Source organism: Epinephelus lanceolatus, chromosome 10 (genome assembly GCF_041903045.1).
Source record: "Epinephelus lanceolatus isolate andai-2023 chromosome 10, ASM4190304v1, whole genome shotgun sequence".
NCBI lineage: Eukaryota > Metazoa > Chordata > Actinopteri > Perciformes > Serranidae > Epinephelus > Epinephelus lanceolatus.
Window position 1 is genome coordinate 12759953 of NC_135743.1, and position 20236 is coordinate 12780188.

General features: G+C 40.2%; 2 protein-coding genes across 3 annotated transcripts; both read right to left on the bottom strand.

Annotated features, from left to right (window-relative positions):
* Positions 1-76: 76 nt before the first annotated feature.
* On the bottom strand, positions 77-4559 carry riiad1 (regulatory subunit of type II PKA R-subunit domain containing 1). The gene is made up of 4 exons (XM_078171547.1): positions 4345-4559; positions 4143-4219; positions 2784-2830; positions 77-1201 (listed from the first exon to the last, which is right to left on the bottom strand). Exons 1-4 carry the CDS (start codon positions 4423-4425, stop codon positions 1137-1139), a joined length of 270 nt encoding a protein of 89 aa, XP_078027673.1. The 5' UTR covers positions 4426-4559; the 3' UTR covers positions 77-1136.
* Positions 4560-6038: 1479 nt separating this feature from the next.
* il6r (interleukin 6 receptor) lies at positions 6039-19527 on the bottom strand. Of its 2 annotated transcripts, none has more exons than XM_078171548.1 (10): positions 19296-19527; positions 16263-16886; positions 14160-14283; positions 12669-12847; positions 12398-12567; positions 10184-10328; positions 7983-8017; positions 7823-7874; positions 7396-7501; positions 6039-7276 (listed from the first exon to the last, which is right to left on the bottom strand). In XM_078171548.1, the coding sequence occupies exons 1-10, from the start codon at positions 19375-19377 to the stop codon at positions 6997-6999; spliced, it is 1797 nt and encodes a 598-aa protein (XP_078027674.1). In that variant the 5' UTR covers positions 19378-19527; the 3' UTR covers positions 6039-6996. The 2 variants fall into 2 exon arrangements, with proteins under 2 accessions (XP_078027674.1, XP_033497159.2); XM_033641268.2 differs by having other exon boundaries at positions 7983-8020; positions 19296-19526.
* Positions 19528-20236: the final 709 nt, after the last annotated feature.

The following is a 20236-nucleotide window of genomic DNA, read 5'->3' on the forward strand; positions in this document are numbered from 1 at the left end:
GCAGCTTTTATTCTAATCTTTTCATAAAACCATACAAATGTGACACCATGACACACAAGCCGAAAGAGACAAGTGGACGATAGAGCAATTGTATATTTATTTTTAAGCTTATATAATAGGATGTCATGATTATTCATCAGATCGTACGTCGTTTGGATGGATGGGCTGACAAAATCCACACAACAAAACCAAATTGGAATTATGGAACTAAAAGCTAAGTAACAAATAAAGGAAGATAACCACAAAACAGAAGCTCTATTCATACACCCCATGGAGGAAGAAGGCAAACATAAACATCTTTTGAGTACAGATCAGTGACCCCGAGCACATCTGAATGTTAAGGCCATTGCAAAAGTAATCTGGGTTAAGGTGCAGCTGAAATGGCTGACGGATACTAAATCCAACAAACACAATATGGAATGAAAAAAGACTACATTTATCTCTAGAAATTCAAAGTCAGTAAAGTCTGTGACATTTTCACCTTTATACATGTTTTTGCAGTCTATAATTTTTCCTTCACACACATAAATGTGAATCCAATTTTCCAATAGCACAAAAATGTCTTTAAAAAGAGAACAGGATATGGAAAAATGACAGCAGGGAAGGAATGTGAGAGGAGGAGAAAGAGAGAAAAACTGTTTGTAGCGTCATCATGAAATAAGTAAATAGAGTAAATATCATATCTTGACTGGTCCGTGTCCAGATCAGTGCAGACTACAGCAACTGGGCCCACTATGCAGATAACAAATACTGACAGTTCTGGTAGAAGACGTAGTTGCAAGCCATAAACACAAACTCCAGCCCTCAGCAAATCCCTTCACAATCATGTTGGTGATGTGACAACATGATGTGACAAACAGCACAGTGTGCTGTACACATAATACCCACAGGACATCCTCTTCTCATTAACCTTTAATCATGCCGATTAGGAACAGCCGTTACCATCTTCCCTGTTAGCTGGCTTCCTGTGTGCGTATGATAGGAGATCTGACAGTAATGTTATCAACTGAACAGTAGTGGGCTGACATTAATGTATTTGTGTCTTTGTTGCTACTAAAATAGAGTCCATACATACGAACTGTTGCTCTGTACAGAGAAAGACACAAAGGAGAAGCACAGCATCTGTTGGATGTGTTTTAGTCCATGTTTCCTTCCATTTTGGAGCCAATAACCTCATGAAGGTTTGGGTTGGTGAAGTGATCTGAAAAAGACCATTGACACTTGTTAGTGGGTGAGATTAAGTTTGTGCTTACAGTATTGTTGATTTGGATATCATTACCGTGACGACAGCTACTCTCTCTCTTTTTATTTAACATCTTTGATGCCCCTGACTAGGTATGGGCACTGATAAGATTTTATTGATACCAATGACATTATCAATTCTGCTTATTGGTCCCATTCTTTATCAGTTTCCTTTTGGATTTCTGATCAGTTGTCAGTGTGGAAAACAGTGGGCCTACATAGGTTTTCAGTGTCAACGACATTGTTTTATTATCTCTGAGTCTGAACACAGTGTAGAAACAGTAGAAAAAGGGCATGAATGTGACTTGGGTCATCATCCAAAATGGATGAAATTAGAGAACAGTTGTTCAGCATGCATTTTTATTTAGGTTATTTTAGTCAAAGAAAAATCTGCTAGGCCTGCCAGCATGGTGCTCATGTAAATATAATGACATTTACCCTCGATAATGGACGGGCTGCTTGGTTGTAAAGCAGTGACACTTGTGCGTTGAGTGTCAAACACATGGCATTTTTGGAATTTAGGGTTCAGTTTATTGTTGGTGTTACCACCCTGGCTTGAAATTATGACTTTACAGACATTACAAGCAGCACTGTTGCCATCTTTGGACTGTTTCCTCCTCTCCATCATGACTCCTTCATGTTGCAAGTCTAGATGCATGAGTTTGATTTCACTGTTCTGCAAAGTGCAGCTGTCAGAAAAACATGTCAGCAGCAATAAAAGCAACTGATAGACTTGGAGGCATTCGATCCTGATGGGGAGGACAATTTGGAACTGGTTCTCTACTGGAACGAGTCTCAATTCCCATCCCCTCCCCTGACCTTTCTGATGTCACCCAGCGTATCAGTGTGGCTCACGATGTGTGTAATTGTTTTATTTGGAAAATTAAGAGCCTGTTTAGACCTGGTATTAACATGCATTTTGGGTGATCCAATCGCAAGTGGACAGTGCTAAATACAGGTCTAAATAACAACAAAGATGCGCTGTAATTGGATTACTCAAACCACTTGCCGAGGTGGTCTATAACGCATTTGACCACTTATCTTTGTAGTGTACACACTAATGCCTCCTGATGCATCCCCAACAAGGAACAGGTCATCGGTGCAGGACGTGGTGGTTATTTTGGTGACAGTGCGAACATCCCTTCTTTTGCCCTATGGAGGGAGATGTGTTGAATTCTGCTGACAGCTGTACCTACAGCTGTACTGACAGAAATGCTAATGTGACTAGCGAGCATGCTACAGTGAGCAGCTAGCAAAAGTGTGAACGTATAACTGTGTGTGGGGTTTAGCAGGAGACCCATGATAGTCACAGGTGTGAAAAGCGGTGTGTCTAGGCTGTGCACTTATGTTTGGATCATCGAAACGCATGATAATACCAGGTCTAAGGCACGGAGAAATTAGATGTATATCAGGCTTTGCCTACACGATACTTGTTAGTTCATATCTTTCCGTGGGAAAACACAATTAAATTACATCAAATTCAATCTTGAAAAGTGAAACATCAGAATGAACATTTGACTGTGTTTGTGTGTACAACTCACCTGCAGCAAACTCGCGGATGTCCGCAGGCCTTTTAAGAAGCACCTCTCTGTGAGAGGACAGGAAATGCATACAGTAACTGCACAACTACAGTGTAAAGTCTACCAAGGAGACTGTGCCCTTTGAGTACTTTAAAACTAAAAGCTCACATAAAAACATGATCAACTGCTGATAATCCTAAAACACACTCATTGTCTGAGGGAGACGGTGAAAATGTGACACTACAGAGAATTTGCATGAAGGCTTGACGCACATCAACCCAAAAGCAGCTCAGACTTCAGCTGAAGTTAATTTATTTGTGAATGAATACATGACAGATTTTATCAAACTCAAGGATGGCTGGCACCACCCAACATATAAAGCATGTTTATGTTATAAGCTGTGTATAATAAAATAGGTCACATTCAGGGCAGCTTAGAAGAAGTATGGAAATTAATCTCAAAACAAGTAATGGCAGTGTTAACTTGCATCTGCACCAGGGGATGCCAAAGTGTCAAATACAGTATATGGCCCAGGGACCAGAACCGGCCCACCAAAGGGTCCAATCCGGCCCACTGGATGACCTTGCACACCTAATACTGATGCACTTGTGAAGGCTAAGGTGCAGGGTTTTAGGAGCAAGTTAAACACTGAGTAGCTTTCTTCATGTAAACTGCTGCTTCAGAGGCTTTTCACCCCGACCAGAATACAGTTCTTTTTCTTCACTTTAGTTTGGTGCGGTGATGTCAGGATTATTACACAGGAGTGGAAATGTGCAGAAAAATGCACATGAAATGACAGTGAGTAGTAGCCTGTGGAAAAACTGAGAAATATTGTTGAAATTGCATTTAGTCCTCTGGAGACACTACAGGCTGTTTGTCATCTGTTATGTAAATGGATTGGCGTTTTAAAATTTGGAGGTGTTCAGACTGTATGTGGCCCGTGTACTAAAATGACTTACACCCCTGATGTGCACTCATGAATATTCTGCCTGAAGATACATGTTAAACTCACAAGTCAACATATTTGTATTGACTTTTATTCAATTAGGCTTTACATTATACAGTTTTTTTAAAGTACAAAACTGTTCTGGACTTGTTTTATTTCGGATTTAAGATGCTGACATGTCTAACGTTATTTAACACGTTTGTAATTTACTATAGAAGTTACTATATTATATTATATTATATTATATTATATTATAATGTTTGAGCTTTTACATCCATAATGAGAGAACTAACTTAACGCTACTTCTGCATGACATGAGCATGTTTAATTTCACCTAGTCCCAGTCTCTAGCATGATAAGTAAACCACCGGAAACGTGAGCAAAGTAAGCTAACAGATTTTCTTTCTTAAACGTGAGAAAATGAGCAGACTAACCTGAGAAAGTCGCCTATCAGTACCTCTACCTCTGGATGGGATCTCAAATACTTCTCATTGTCGATTCTCGTCTTAATCTGTGAACCAAACGAAAGTGTATGTCAGGCTTGCTAATCAACAGCACACCGCTCAAGCTGCGGCTAATTTTGGCTAGCTAACGTAGCGTTAGCATTTTAGCATCCTAAGATTCACTCGGTGTTACCTTGAAATGTCGCAGTTTCTCCTGCTGCTCAGGACTTAATACACCAACGTCCAGCTTCGACAGACCGCCTGTTCCTGCCATAACTTCTTTACAAGCGTTTGTGGTATTATTTACTTCAGTGTTCACTCAGTAGCCGTCTAAAGTTGGTAAATGTTTGAAGCTAGGGCAGCTACGGGCACCTGTCACTGACACAGCTGCAACTAATGTTGCTATGGAAACGACCTCCAGCAATTAACGGCTCGTCCGCGGGGTGGCAGCACGAGACTGGATTTAAAAGTTCACGGTACTATAATATAATATAATATAATATAATATAATATAATATAATATTGGCAAGGCAGCTTTATTTGTACAGCACATTTCATACACCAGGGCAATGCAAAGTGCTTTACAGAGCAATAAAATATACAACATAACAGAGGATACAGAAAAGAGAAAATATATATATATATAAAAGGTTAATTAATGATTTACAATAAAAAAAAATCATGATTAAAAATAGCAAAAGCGCAGACCAGAGGTGCAAAGATAAAAAAAGATTATTTAAAATGATTTAAAATTGAGTTTAAACATTAGTTTGCAGTCATTTACAGGGTGTAAAGGGAATGTCTTCAGCTTTGATTTAAAAGAGGTCAGATTCAGGGCTTGTCTAACATCATCTGGGAGGTTATTCCAGGTTTGTGCTTCATGATAACAAAATGCTGCTTCACCATGTTTTGTTCTGACTCTTAGGACGGTCAATAGGCCGCCCCAGCTGTCCTCAGGGTCCTAGAAGGTTCATATGTCACAAGCATGTCAGAGATATATTTAAGCGCTGAGCCACATGATTATGACTACTCCACATATGATCACAAAAACCCTATCTGAGAAGGTTTTGCTTGATAAATCCCCTTCTGCAGGCTGGTTAATTGAGGAACTATTTAAATGTAGATTAAATGTTTGAAAACAAATTTAAAAGATCCTTTTAACTTCTGTCTTTTAGCATAGGTGCAGATTTGAGGGGATGCAGGGGACACATCCTCCTCCATATTTAAAACGTGTATTTGTTCTCCCTCTGATAATAAACATAAATGTAGCAGAGAGCATTTATTTTGATAAAACTAGAGGCATATTCACCATAAATTGATGAAGAAAAGGCACAAATTGATGCATAAAATTCACTAGAATGCAGGCAAATAGGTTTTTGACACTCAAAATTTCATATGTTTAATATGTGTTCCCCACAGTGTTGAAACGAACACGACCCCCTTGTCTTTTCGTAACCCAGCATGGCTAGACTAAGCTGCTAGGGAGCACTGGGGCAAAAAATGAGCTGCCAGGCCTATATGAAGTCCCACTGTCTGTGCAATGTACAGTTTGTCCATGCTTTCTTTGCTAGACTATTACGTGGCCCTGGATTTGCTGAGCGGTAGTTAGATTTTCGGAATACGCAACATAATAACACAAAGCTAAAGGGTCCAATCTGGCCCACTTGATGACTTACCTAACATCGATGCACTTGTGAATGCTAAGAGGTGCCATGTTTCAGGAGCCAGTCATGTAAAATGTTGCTTCAGAGGCTTTTCCACTCTGACCAGACTACAGTTATCAGAAATAAAACAATGAATACGTACTGTGGTCATATTTAAAGAAAAGTAACATTGTGCAAAATATTATCAATCAGTAGCACAAAAGAATCTAGATCAGCCTTCTATCTTAAAACAGTATAGTTTTAATTCTTAAGACTCTTTTTAAGACAGGGGTAACTTGACCTGCCTCCTCAATAGCTTTAGTTTGGTGTGGTGATGCCAGCGTTACTACACAGGAGTGGAAATGTATGGAAAAATGCACATACAGTGACTGAATGTGGAAAAAACGAGACTGTTGAAATTGCACTTATGTTTCTTGAGACACCTCGAGCTGCTCATCATCTGGATGAATGTTTTCAAAATGTACTTGTGCTTCTTTACACTAAAAGAAAGAGAAAATTTGGAGGTGTTGTTATTCATAGGCTAATATGCGATGGTTTTACTGGTATGCTCACTTGAGATGACGCCCCTTTGACGCCCCTGTTTTAGAAGTATTACCAACTGAATGTGCTCTAGTGATACAGTAAATAGGCAATTCCTAAACAAGTACTGGAGTTCTGGGGCCTGAAGGAAGCTGCCATAATCCAGACTTTCACACAGAAATTCTTAAAAAAAGATGATCAACGCAGCTTAATTAGTCTAAGAGGCAAGAAAACAGATGAACAGCTAATGCTTTTGACAGCAACCTTTGCCACTTCAGTTTCAAACCTTGTGAAGCATATGTAGAAACTGAAATGGCAGAATGCAAATGATATATTTGATAAAATTATGTACAAACAGAGCATGAGGTGATATGCTAGATGCAGGTTTACAATGAGGCCTACGTCTAGTCTACAGTTTATCAAGGCACTTTAAATTAGCACAGCCATGAGACAGAGGAGCTGCTCTTAAGACACATACAACAACAAAAAGTCTTTGAGAGGTATTTTAGGCATGAGAGATAAAAAGAGAGACTGTACAAGCTATTCCTGAGTTTGCTTCCAGCAGAAGCTCACTGGAGAACCATTACAATTTTAAGTTCATTATCCTTTTGCTGTCTGTAACACTGGCTGTGGTTAGTTTTATTCCCCTCTCTGCCTGCTCATCACTCCCTGCGAAGAAAGAAATAGCTTGTGTTGCTGAAGTGCGTGGCTTCTGTCCTCTTCTTCGCCCGCTGATCGTCTTCTTCTCCATTTTCTTCTTCATTTTCTTCCTCCTCTTCTGCCACTTGGCTCGGTGGGGGTCTCTTGTAAGAACGAGGTGCTAAGGTCACCAAGGCCTGCCCTTCTGGAAGCGTTGGGGCGGAGGGTGCTGGCTGAGGTGGGTCATTGCACCGATTGATGACACTCAGACTCTGGAGTTTAGGCATGAATCTGTCCTTGTGTCTAAAATGAAAAAACAAGGAATGAAAAAATCAAATTGATGACATAGATCCACTCATGTTATGTATCCATGTTTGTCGCACAGCAGAAAACACCATTTTCTACATTTATATATTCGCTACCTGAATAAGTAGGCAGCCAAAATGACCAACAAGAGAGCAAATGAACCGCAGATCCATGGGATCACGTGATGTGACGCCTCCATTCCACTATACACCGGCTCAGGAACTGCAGTAAAGACAGGGGAGACTGTGAGAGATCCTAATGGAGCTGAGTAACATCGATGCAAGTTAATGTTTTGGTGAAACTGAATGTGTGTGCATGCATGAAGATAGGTGTGTTGAGCCATGTTTCCTGTGGCTTGTTTCGTTGTTGAACCTCAGCTATTATGACATGGCTTCCTGTTGAAACCCAGTGGGACAGAGGGGGTTTTCGACACAAACAACATTTAAGAGTTCCCTCTGTCCCCTCTTATCCCCCCTCTTCTCTTTATCTTACACACAGACACCTCATTAACCAAAATATTTTACTGTCTGCTGACGATCTTACCATCAGACATACAGTCTCCTGAAGACCCAGAGCCTTCCGTGTATACTGGAAACTGAAGGTTAGAGAAGGGAACACAAGAGACGGTGTGAGATACTGGAGGCCAGAGAACAACGAACACACACAGCACAAGTTTTAACGATTTTCTCATTGAGACTCTTACCGTGGTGGAAGCGAGGTCATCGACTGTCCCTTTAACTGCTGAGAGAAACATGCACACAGATGACATTCAAATCTTTGACAGAATGGAAACTCTTGCCACAGACATTTAAATGTATGGAAAGTAAAAACATAATGTAGTTAGTGTGCTATTTAATTAATAAAGTTGGCAACCAGAAAAAAATTCTGCTACACAATTTTTTTTTCTTTTACAAGGAAAAAAGATCAGATCTTTGGTTGTATATGTCTTTTAAATAGTCAAGTATTGTTTAAAAAATAAAATAAAAAAAGGAAGAAGATTCATTCATTACGTGAAACACAGAGCGATGTGAGATAAGATACCCAGAAAAAAAATTAATTTCAATATATTTAACTATTAAAAAACGTGTGTATATATTTTAATTTATTTTTTCTGGGTATCTTATCTCATGCCACTTGTTATTTTTTCATTATTGTCCGTTTGTTTCACCTGTCATGCCTTTATAAGGGTCATGTGATGGCCTCTGATTGGTTCCTGCCACTATATAGGTGGGGCCATACCTGTGTTGTATGTTTTGGAAGCCCTGAGGAAGACCTGCAGTGGTTGAAACATGTTGGCTCTTTTAATGATTTAGCCACTATAATAAAGGCTTTTTAATATTACTTTAGTCTTTTTTCTGTATTTTTTCCAAAGTGCCTGGATTGCCTTCCTGTTGAGTTATTTTATTGGTCACTGTCATATATGTAAAGCCACATTATTCCCTCATCTAAAAGTAATTCACTAAAAAGTCATTGAAAATTAATAAGGCAGCAATAATAATAGATATGGGGGGAGGGGTGACGACACATCTCTCCAATATATTGATTAAAAACTGTAAATTAAAAAAATGCTATGCTCTGACAGGTAACCATGCACCATCATCCAAAAATAATCATTCTCAAATGCAATTATAATCATAAATAAACTTAACAAACTGACATTATCATTACTGCTGGTTCTGATATTACAGTGTACTGATGCTCTGCGTGTAGTTTGTGTAAAAGCAAAAGCAAAAGCAAAAGCAGTTGTGCGACTGCTGTGGCTTCAATCAGTGTCAAACACTGTACTGTCTCTGTTTCTTTCCTTTCAAATGTATTAAAACGTGGAGAATCAGGATGTAATATGAGTGTAAGGGTTATATTACTGTTGACTGTTATGGTATTTGTAAAGTGTCACTATTTCATTTTAAAAAAGTCATAAAATTATCATATTATGTCATAAAAAAGTCATTGAAAATGTCATAGTGTGCTCTATAAACTGTTCTAAAATGGTCTGTTTAGTTGTTAAAAAATTATCCTACAGAGGATTCTCCCCAAACCAATCAATGTTAAATAGATGATTACGGCCCTGGGAATTTGATATGTACAGGATATTTTTGGAATAAAAAAAATGTCTGGCTCAGTGTTTGTTTTTATTTTGATGACATATCATAGAAGGGGGGGGGGGGGGGGGGCGGGAAATGAGAAGAACAACATGTAAAAACAACAAAACATCTAACTTACCAGAAAGTGAATTTACTGAACAGTTTAACATACCAAACGGATATAAAGGATTTCAAGTTGAAAGGCAGTGTTTAAGAGTTCAGAGAAATACGTTAGAAAAATACCTAGATAAAACATTTCCTTATAAGAAGTTTCACTTTCATGCCAGTATTTGCATGAACAAGTGTCACTTTCATTTTATCTGGGGTATTCCATTTTGCAAACAACATCAGGATGCATTTGTTAACTTTCTCTAAATATTTTTAACTCCATGAACATGTTTCCAGGAGAATAATGCATACATGCTCTGCACAATGAGCAAACATATTTAGAGTGGAAGAAAAACACAAGTGGAAGGAGTACCTACTTATTGGGGGGTGTTTATATAAACAGCTTGTTTGGAAAACCCAGGGAAGGAAACAGAACACCCTCCTCCAGGTTGTCATAACTACTTTTGTCTGTGTCCAGGGTGGATCACGTGCTACGAAGGCGATAAAGGTCAGTGATTTACAGGCCCACTTAATTTACAGTACCTCATGTCTCTAAAACCATAAGGTACTTTTCCTGGCTGTTGGCCCCTGAGCAAGAAGAAATACTTATTTGAAGTTCTGCTAACGATAGCATCAGCTAAATGCGTGACCAGATTTTGAAATGGCTTGATTTGATACTTTACACGTGTGTATTTGTGTGTGTGCGTGTGTTTACCTGTCCAACTGCTGGCATGGACCGGTTCACTCCACTCACTCCACTGACCATCATATTCTTCTCTCGCTCTGACCTGTATCCTGTACTCCACACCAGCTAGTGCATCAGTGATAGTGTGGGAACGCTGGTGCCTGATCTTATGTGTCTGCAGAGACACATAAAGATAGACAACCACATAAATAAAGCATCCTGTGCACACTTCTAAAGCTGCCAAATTATTCATTCATTCATTCATTTTCCGTAACCTCTTATCCTGATAGGGTTTGCAGAGGGCGCTGGAGCCTATCCCAGCTGACACTGGGCGAGAGACGGGGACACCCTGGACAGGTCGCCAGGCTATCACAGGGCTGACACATAGAGACAGACAACCATTCACACTCACATTCAGAGTCACCAGTTAACCTAATCTACATGTATTTGGACTGTTGGAGGAAGCTGGAGTACCCAGAGAAAACCAACACTGATGAACACTCTTGCTGTGAGGCAACAATGCTAACCACTGCACCACGTGCCACCAAATTATCCCCATTTCATTTTTGAGAGATTTTTTGGCAGTCTCTGGAACATGTAAATAATAAAAAAAATATATCATACATCACTGTACCTAATTTTTTTGGTGATCTGCCTATGACATAATGTTAAAATGCTGCATCTTAAATCATTTCCTTAATGTTTCATTTTATTTTGTTTTTAACAATATGTGGAATCTAGGATGTCTGACTTGGTTTAAAAAGAAAATTCAGTCAGTGGAACATGGAGCCAAAAAAGCTCTCTTTCCGCAGTAAGAAATTACCGAGATGATCGACAATGCCTCCACATCATTGAGCCCAGAGAGCAAGTGCACAAGAGACATTTGACGGCCAGACTTAAGATAAAATGATTTTGTCTTTCTGGACAACCAAATGGAATAAATCCTGATGGTGCAATGTGTTATTTTGTGAAGGTTGTTAAGCTAAAATAATTCATCCACTGATTTACAAATGTCGCCTTCCCAATGCAAGTCTATGGGAAATAGTCTTGTTGGGCCCCATGGCATCATGTGATGGATTTGGGAGTTGTAATTCCACTATTTGGCCACTTCAAATAAAGGCTTCAAAGCCCGGCGTATTTTTGCATCCAGAAGAGACTATATTTGAATGAGAGGGTGGGGCTAACTCTAATGCTAGCTGCTAGCTTGATTAGAACAGTGTATTTACATCTATGGCTAACTGTGATAATGCAAATGCTAATCTTTTGCTAACAAAAAACAGGCTTTAAACCATTAAATCAAAATAGAATTACTGGAGAAACTGAACATCTGACATCTGATCAGTGATTCCCAACTGGTGGGTCGTGGTCCAAAAGTGAGTCAGTTGTCCATTCTTAATGGACTGCAAGTGCACACACTTTATTTTGCGTACAGAGAATTTCCGGCAACAGACAGCTACTTGACAGAGATCACAAACTAGCACGACAACATGGCCAAACGCAAGTGTGACACTGAATGTGTTAAACTGTGTGGACCTTGAACTAATGACCAAGGAGAAATGTGGACCCCATTGGTGTACGAGTGGGGAACCACTGCCTTAGAGTGGCTTTCAATACAACCAAACAAGATGTTTTTAGGCAACCAAAATGTTACAATTAACTTTCATGAACTGAAAACACACAGAAATAGCGACAACTATGACCACGCCTATACTCTGTGAAGCTGGGGTTACAGCATGGTAGTGTTACCTAGTCAATGTTGTTACCTTGGCAGCAACTTGTCAAGTGATGGCACCCACCTGTCACTCAAAATGTCCACACTCTTAATCATGCATAACTTTAATAGTAGCTACATTTCAGTCATAATAAAATGTAAACTGATGAGTCAGATAAAACTTCACTTCCTGTACAATTGTCATAAGCTGTAGAGAGCAAAACTGTTTTTGTACCAGGCTGTAAACGTGTTTATTTCTGCTGTAAAGTTGGGCATTTTCACTTTGTTTGTGGGAACTGACTCGCACTTGGAGCCAGCCTCAAGTGGCCATTTGAAAAACTGTAGTTTTTGGCACTTCCATGTTGGCTTCCTTTTTTGTTGCTTAGTCTCTGCACACATTGCACTGTCATCAGCTGATTGTTTGTTTGTTTTAGGCCAGAATAGCCAACAATGCACTGATCCACTGAGCTGTGAAAAGTAAACACACACCGAGAGTGCACGCTCCAAAACTCTTTTTGTCTACCAGCACGCACCTGCTCATGATCAAACAAGGAGTGGACAGGTTGGTATTTGATCTCATAGAGTAGTGCATAATAGCTGTCTTGAGACTTCCAGGAGACTGGCAAACCCCAGGTGGCGATCATTCTCCTTTCGTGTCCCTCCTCCTGTCGGACTGACAAATGTGCTGGAGGGTTGGGCTTCACTGAGGGGGCAGAAAGGAACATAGAGAGTGCTATCATGAGCTTTACATCAGACCAAATACCTGCGTGACACTGGCACACCTGCCTCAACACACAAACTTACAAATTCTCAGAGGTGTGAAGCTTTGCGGGCTGCTGGTGGCGTTGCCGGTGATGCTCGTAACACACAGGAAGGCTGTGTGAACAGTTCTCAGCTCGTCGTCATTGTGATCCAGAGCACACCAGCAGCGGGAGAGGCGAGATGAGAATGAGCACGGAATGCGAAGAAATGGCTGTTTCGGGCTGAGAGAAGGAACAACGAAAAAGAAGAAAGATAAGTGTCACTCACACAAAGAAGCAGGCACGTGCACAGATAGACCCCTGATGGTGCTCAAGCCTCTGCACTTTTGGTCTCTGACCAGATAAGACAGTTTTTTCTATTTCTTTTTCTAATCTTGTTATTTTAAATTTGGTCCATGGCATCAATTCTCAATTAAAAGTGTGTTTTAATGCCTGATAACTGCATTTGAGCACTAACTGATGTACTTTGATGCCCATACTTTTGTGCTTTTATTCTGAGTACTTCTTTTACCACTGGTAGGAGGGATAAACTATGACAAAGAGTTGTACATATTATATATAATTCTTTAATATAGTATTGGGACCTGCTAACACACCTAATGTGATTGACAGGTCAGTTTATACAGAGACTAACAAGAAACAACATCTAAACCATATATAATGGCTAAGTCCTACACTGTAGCCACTACTGGCTGCTAATGCTAACTCGGCCACGTTAATTGTTTTGACGTGCACTCAAAGAAAGCGATGCAAGTCCTCCTTTAGAACTTAGAATAATCCGGCAATTTATTTTCCACAAAAGTTTCGTAAAGTCCGTACAACGGGCAATAATCCAACAACATAAAAATAATAACACGGATTACTTATCACAAAGCACAGTGAGTGCAGTCGAAAACTATTTCCTTCCCCCAAATTAGCATGGCAACCCCTGTACATTGTTTGAACCATAGATATATATGATCATTAGATGACTCATTCCTGTGGCTACTGTGCGTCAACGTCGCCGCCATCTTGGGGAGGTCACGGCCGGCTGGCTAGTACTGTTGTGTATGGAGATAAGTCTGTACTGTTGGCTTTTTCTGCTTTGCTGTAATTATTTGGACTGGCACCCAATTACACTTTCAGACTTTTGACTGAGTACGACAAGTATGCTGAAGACTTATCTCCATACACAGTACTAGCCAGCCGGCCATGACCTCTCCAAGATGGTGGCAACATTGACGCATCGCTGAAACCGAAGCCGTATCTATGGTTTGAACCAGGTTAAATGGCCTGAGTTGACCCCAACTCAGCGGCAGCCGCTGCAACACCAAATACAGCCCCCTAGTGGTACGGAGGAACCATTTCAATGAGTAAATAATAAATAAATTAAATATGGCTCATACACCATAGCTTGTAATGCTGCTAAAGGTTACATCCTCCTGTAGCTTTAAAACATAACATGACATCTTATAATGTGGAATTATTATTATTCACTGTCTTCATTCACGTTTAAGTTCTTCATTGGGGAGTTAGTGTTAGTATATGTCCTTACCTTTTACTGAGTAAGAGGTGACAGTGAGTTTGTACAGTGATGGGCTTCTGAGACGTCCACTCACAGCGGATCTTACTGCTGGGTGACCTTTTGTAGCAGGACAGAGTGGGGGTCTCTGGATGATCTAACATGAATAAAAGACATGCTGTGATACTGAACATTCATAATAATAATTCATAATTCAGTCAGTCATTGTCTCACCTAAATACATAAACAGTGATGTTGTTCACACTCGCATTGACTTTTAATTTTAGATTAAACTGTAAATAAGATTTTTAGATTAGTTGTTTAAAAAAAAAGAAAGAAAAATTTTATAATATTTGGTTTGTCCAACCATCAACCCAAAACCAAGAGATATTTCATCAGTAATGTCAAACAGAGAAAAGCAGCAGATCAAACAGGATGACAGTCTCCAGTGGTGAAGTGTTGCTGTGGTGAAGTACATTTACTATACAGTCCTGAGGTGCTTGTACTTTACTTGGGCATCTAAATAACAATTTAAGCTAGTTTATACTTTTACTTCATCACATTTTATTGAAATAACTGAAGTGCACATTGACACATTTTTTTGCTTTACCATAACGAAGTAATTGTTGATTGAGCAATGTAGTGGCCATAAAATAATGACTGGTTCTCTATGAGTCACCTTCTTTGTCTCTCGAACTCAGTCCACACTCATTTCAAACGTTAAAACTAGGAAGTGCTCATGAAAAATACATTTTAAAGATTCTGTTACTGTATTGTCTATTTGTCACCTAAAATGTCCTCATAAACATATGTTAGTGCACTGTTTGGCTGCAATACGAGAATTTGTGAACAGGAAGTTGGTGCCATACTGTTTCCTGTGTTCTAAAAAATTAAATAATTGAGATCAAGCGGTAAGACTAAGCAGTGCTGATCAAATATGCACCAAGATTCTGTCACTGCGTTACATGTTAGTTGCCAAAAATGTTTTCAGAAACATATTTTCACTTACCATTTACAGTATCCACTGATTTATCTGAACTGTATAACCGTTCAGTGATCAGGAAAGCACCATTCTCACCCACTATCTATCTATCTATCTATCTATCTATCTATCTATGAAAGTTGTGCAGTGGAGCCAAAACCATTCAACTGCACGCTTCTGCATGAGTGGGCCCCTAGAGCAGGTGCACTTGAGACTTCCCCTGGTCGAGCTGGCTACTTCTGGTTTAGCACTCTGCTAACTTGAATGGGTATAAAATAATTTATTCTTGTGGCTCTTCTAGACTTTTGTAATGTTTTTGGACTGAATGGATCAAATCCTGACACTGAAACGAGTAATTTTGTGGGGGCTGTGACACTTGAAAAAATGTATCCACTGATTTACAATGTAAGTCTATGGGAAAAAGTCTTTTTGGGCCCCATGGCATCACGTGACGGACCTGGACTTTTAATTCCACTGTTTGGCCGCTATTAGTCTGAGTGGGTGGAAGTTTGCTGCATAGATCAGCCTCTCATTGGGTGGAATGAGCCACCCGCTGAAGTCCCACCCTACCACCTTCGGTTGTGTAGCAGTTTTCAAGCGCACCGTTGCTGTGGCACCACCAAGGACGATTGTGATTGGTTGAAAGAAATAAAAAAAAGCCAGGGCGTTTTTTTTTCTCCAATCTTAAAGAAAGGTCTTGAGAAAGGTCTGGTGAGCGAGACTAGGCCACTATGAAAATTGGCTTTAAAGCCCAGCGCACTTCCTGGAAGGCAAGAACAGCCTAGCTCACATTACGTCACCCACCAGTGAGAGCGTTTATTGGTCTGGTGCGATGCAGTGCATTCTGGTAGTTGTAATTTTTCCACCTCTGGATTAAAAGCAAATGCAAAAGCCCTTTACCTCAGTTTTCTCTGGTCACGTAGCACCTTTCTTTAAGAGTGTTTGTGTCTTCCTATTGTATGGACAGCCCAGTTTTTTGGATAGACCATTTTTCCAGCAGTGAAATACTTTGCAACGTCTTCCTCACTCTGTCTTTTAAATGGAAAACCATTGCTAACGTGTAACCTTTTTTCCCAAATTAATTCATGTTCAGACAAATATCCAAATCAAATTGACATTTATAACTTCAGTCATCTGTTGCTACTGCAGCTTACCTGAAACATGTACTTTTAAGGAGAACCTCTCTCTGTCTCTGTGATAACACGTGTACCTCCCGGCGTCTATCAGTCTCACTGAGGACAGAGACAGTGACGCCCCTCTCCTCTCTAATGTGACTTCACCCCAGTCTCTGTCTCCTTTTCCCACTGTCATCCTGTTCCACTTCCACTGTAGCCTTGACTTTACGCCCCGTGTTACTCTGCTCCCTTCCTCGCTTTCCTCCTCTTCCTCATAATCGTCCTCTCCGGCCATGTCTTCAGATTCACCCATTCGCAGTCTGGTCACACTGGTTGGCCGGACCGCGTGAGTTGTAGGGGGAGCTGTGTATCCTGTGTCTGTTTGTCCGAGGCTTGTGTTCTCTCCTGCCTCAGTGGGGTGAGAGTGGTACCCCTCATTTACAGCATTCCCCCCAGTGTGTTTGTCACTGTTTAATGAAACTCCAGTGCTGCTTCTGATGTTTGCAGTGGTTGTTGGGACTGCATCTGCAGAACTCCCTTGTCTGTTGGTGTTTAAGCCATTTCTGCCCCAGCTGACCTTTACTCCATCCACCTCCACATGACCACTGCAGGTTAAAACCAGCTTACTGCCTGGAGATAGGACCAACACACCAGGGGGAGGGTCTGTGCAAAACAACAAGCAACAAAAAAACATGATTTAAGGAACTAATATAAACCAATGTGTGTCAGTCTTGAATTGATGTTAAATCAAGATGTGTTTATGGCACAATCATACAGTATTTTACACAAACGAAAGCTTCTTTTTTCCTGAGTATTGGTTGCGATCGACTAGTCACAGCACAGATAGGATGCAACGTTGCATAACCGAAATGACCAACTCCTTTTGAACTTCCTCTTTTAATAGGTTCTCGTCTTTCTGGTTTCTTTTTCTGTCCTTAATAATGCCATCTCTGTCCTCTCACACTCATTTACATTTCTGACATCCCCTAATCATGCAGATTTCGTGATTGCACTCAAAACCCACACAGTGTACAATGACTTGGGTAATGCCTTCGCTGTATTTGTTTTCAGGCTCCTGTTTGGACACGGCTCGATGTCAGAGGTCCAGTGCCCTTGTGCAAACGCACTTTACTCTCCTGATCTCCAACTTTCCCAGTTCCCTGTCTTTTATCTGCCCAGACATGGAAGATAAAGGCTCTGCAGTGGAGACAGGGCACAAATGCACATATAGTGTGTGTGACTTAGTTTTATGGCATTAGGCTACCAGAGATAATAATAATAATATCTTTATTAGACCCAGACGTGCTTTAAAAGTGATCAGTAAAATCTTAAAATCAATTCTGAAACGAACAGGGAGCCAATGGAGAGAAGCCAGAATCGGAGTGATGTGATGTTGTCTGTTAAAACCAGTAAGAAGCCTAGTTGCTGCGTTCTGAACTAGTTGGAGGCGAGAGAGGGATTTTTGGGTTATGCCAGAAAGGAGGGAGTTGCAGTGGTCTAATCTGGAGAAAATTAAAGTGTGGATGATTTTTTCAAGGTCAGAATGGTAGAGCATTGGCTTAATTCTAGAAGTGGTTCTAATTTGGATGAAGCAGGACTGTACAACTTTTTTAATGTGTGGTTTGAAACTTAGATCTGAATTGAACAGTACTCCTAGATTTCTGGCAGTGGGCTTCATGTAGGTGGATAGGGGACCAAGACTGATGGGGTATTTTGGGTTCGGGGGACTGAACAGTATGATTTCTGTTTTTGAATTGTTGAGTTGAAGGAAATTTTGTGTCATCCCACAGTTGACATCACTGAGGCAATCTTCAGCAGCAGCTAGGCTTCTTGGGTCACTGGGTCTCAGGGGATGGTATATCTGTGTGTCGTCTGCATAGCAATGAAAAGAAACGTTGTGTTGTTGAATGATTTGGCCAAGTGGAAGCATATAGATGGAAAATAAAACTGGACCTAAAATCGAACCTTGATGGGACCATACAGCCAGTGTAATGCCATTTTACCAACAGATACAATTTACATTAATTTCTGTCCTGTCTTATAATTAACTCATGGAAAAATATCTAACTTTCTCTTCCCAGATTAGCTCGGGGGAAGGTGTTAATTATTTTCAAGTTGAAACCCTCAAGTTCAAGTAAGGTCACAAGTCACTGGTGTTTAAGTCCAAGTCGAGCTGCAGGGCTTTTTTGATTTTGTTACCTAAAGCAATCAAATTAGTGACTTAATTCTGACTCAAGTCTACACTTCTGTTTCCTACTTATTTTAAAATTTAACTCGCCTGACAATGTGCATAAATAATTTGGATAACTAGTACACAATCTGTGGCATCAAAGTCAAAAGAGTTTCAAAGATAAATATCTCCCTCCAGCAGTTTGTGTCCAGTACAACAAACACAACCAAGGTTAAGAACACATTTATAGTAGATGCTGATTGGTGGGTGAAGGCTGGCACTGTGTACAAATGGAGTATTTATTTGTACATTCTGCTGATAAAATAATAAAATAAAAAAAGTAATGATAATTCAGGGGGAACAAAATTAAAGGCTAAAGAAGCAGGAGACCTAACTTTGAATTTATATGATTAGAGATTATTATTGTGTAAAGATTATAGTTTTTTGGGTGACAGTTTGAAAAACATTTTTCTGAGCTTCAGCAAAGCTTTACAAAACAACTGTTTCGATGTGATACCACAAAAAATGAGCATGCAGATCATTTAAAGCAAGTTTCTCCTGTTTTAAAGTAAAAAAAAAAAACATACTCCAGATATGAAATGTGATCCGTGAGACGCACAGAAATATAACACCTTTAGACAAGCTTTGATTTGCATCGTGCTCAAACTGCAATCAGAGTAGATGCTTCTTTTATATTTGCTGTGATTTATCTCAGGATCATGTGGTCAGCGCCTCAAAGTGACCAAAACACTCGCTTTAAAACTTTAAATCTGAGCTGCCAACATTTACTTTTCACAACATTATCTACAGTGCGTTCTGGCATGCTGTCGGCCTGTCCTGGTATTTTCAGAAACAGACAAAGCAGGCTTACATGGCAGGATAAATGATAATAATTCAGGTACCTTTTCTGGGACAGGTTCCGTCGAATATGCCGCGGACCGGCGCTGCACAGAGAACCCACAGCAAAGGGAGAAAGATCCGCATTTTTGCGCATGAGTCCCCCCTCACCGAGTCCTCACACCATCACTTGCGTCCTGACAACATCAGTTGGAGATTGTTGTGGCTCCCATGAAACTTCTCACACGAACAACAAACGTCAGTCCTCCTGTCAGAAGCTCAGCTTGGCTTCCTCTGGTAGGAGCAGGCTCTCTGCGTATAGACCCGTTATTGCGAAATCCCAGCCCTCTTCCCCTTGTTCAGCCCGTTACACAGAGGAAATCCTCCTCAGCGTCACATTTTAACCCCAATGAAAGCTGAAAATAGGCCTGCTATTATAATAATTATTTTTGAATACTGAGGAAGTGTTGTCACGGCCTGCTGATGTTACTGTCTCTAACTGCATTATTCTGATTCTTCTTCTTCTTTTTTTTTTTAAACCATACACGGTGCACTTTATTTTAATTATGCAGCCTATTTTAACTGTGGGTGTGCAGCGCTTGTTAATGTGAGCTGTATTTTTATTTTGTCCCAAAGTTAAAAAGAAATCATATAGCTCTTTCACTTTCTGTTCATATTTTCACCTTGGCCAATAGAAAGTAATGGAGCACCATGATAAACTGAAGGACTGGAGGGTATTTATGCAATGATGGATGGATGGCTAAATAGGCCTACCGGACCCTTTGGCCCCAGGGTCCAAAGTGTCAGGGGCACACCCTACTTCACCTTCACCTGCAAAATGTGACTCAAATTAACAAGGAGGAGACTCAAAAGGACCACAAAGAGATGCATGGAACCACATGGACACAAAATGACCAAAAAGGCATAATATTATCTAAAAAAAACACAAAATTACTTCAATGAGACGCAAACTGACTTAAGACGACACAAGATGACCTTCAAGAAA

What these genes read in the sequence shown, in the direction of transcription:
- riiad1 (XM_078171547.1), bottom strand. Translation starts at nt 4,425, where the DNA reads ATGGCAGGAACAGGCGGTCTGTCGAAGCTGGACGTTGGTGTATTAAGT. An exon ending in AGAAACTGCGACATTTCAAG is followed by an intron (nt 4,220 to 4,344) that starts GTAACACCGAGT and finishes TTTGGTTCACAG; the next exon opens with ATTAAGACGAGAATCGACAA. An exon ending in CTGATAGGCGACTTTCTCAG is followed by an intron (nt 2,831 to 4,142) that starts GTTAGTCTGCTC and finishes GTCCTCTCACAG; the next exon opens with AGAGGTGCTTCTTAAAAGGC.
- il6r (XM_033641268.2), bottom strand. Translation starts at nt 19,377, where the DNA reads ATGCGGATCTTTCTCCCTTTGCTGTGGGTTCTCTGTGCAGCGCCGGTC. An exon ending in CACCTCTTACTCAGTAAAAG is followed by an intron (nt 12,848 to 14,159) that starts GTAAGGACATAT and finishes TCCTTCTCTCAG; the next exon opens with CCCGAAACAGCCATTTCTTC. An exon ending in CCTTGTTTGATCATGAGCAG is followed by an intron (nt 10,329 to 12,397) that starts GTGCGTGCTGGT and finishes GTGTCTCTGCAG; the next exon opens with ACACATAAGATCAGGCACCA.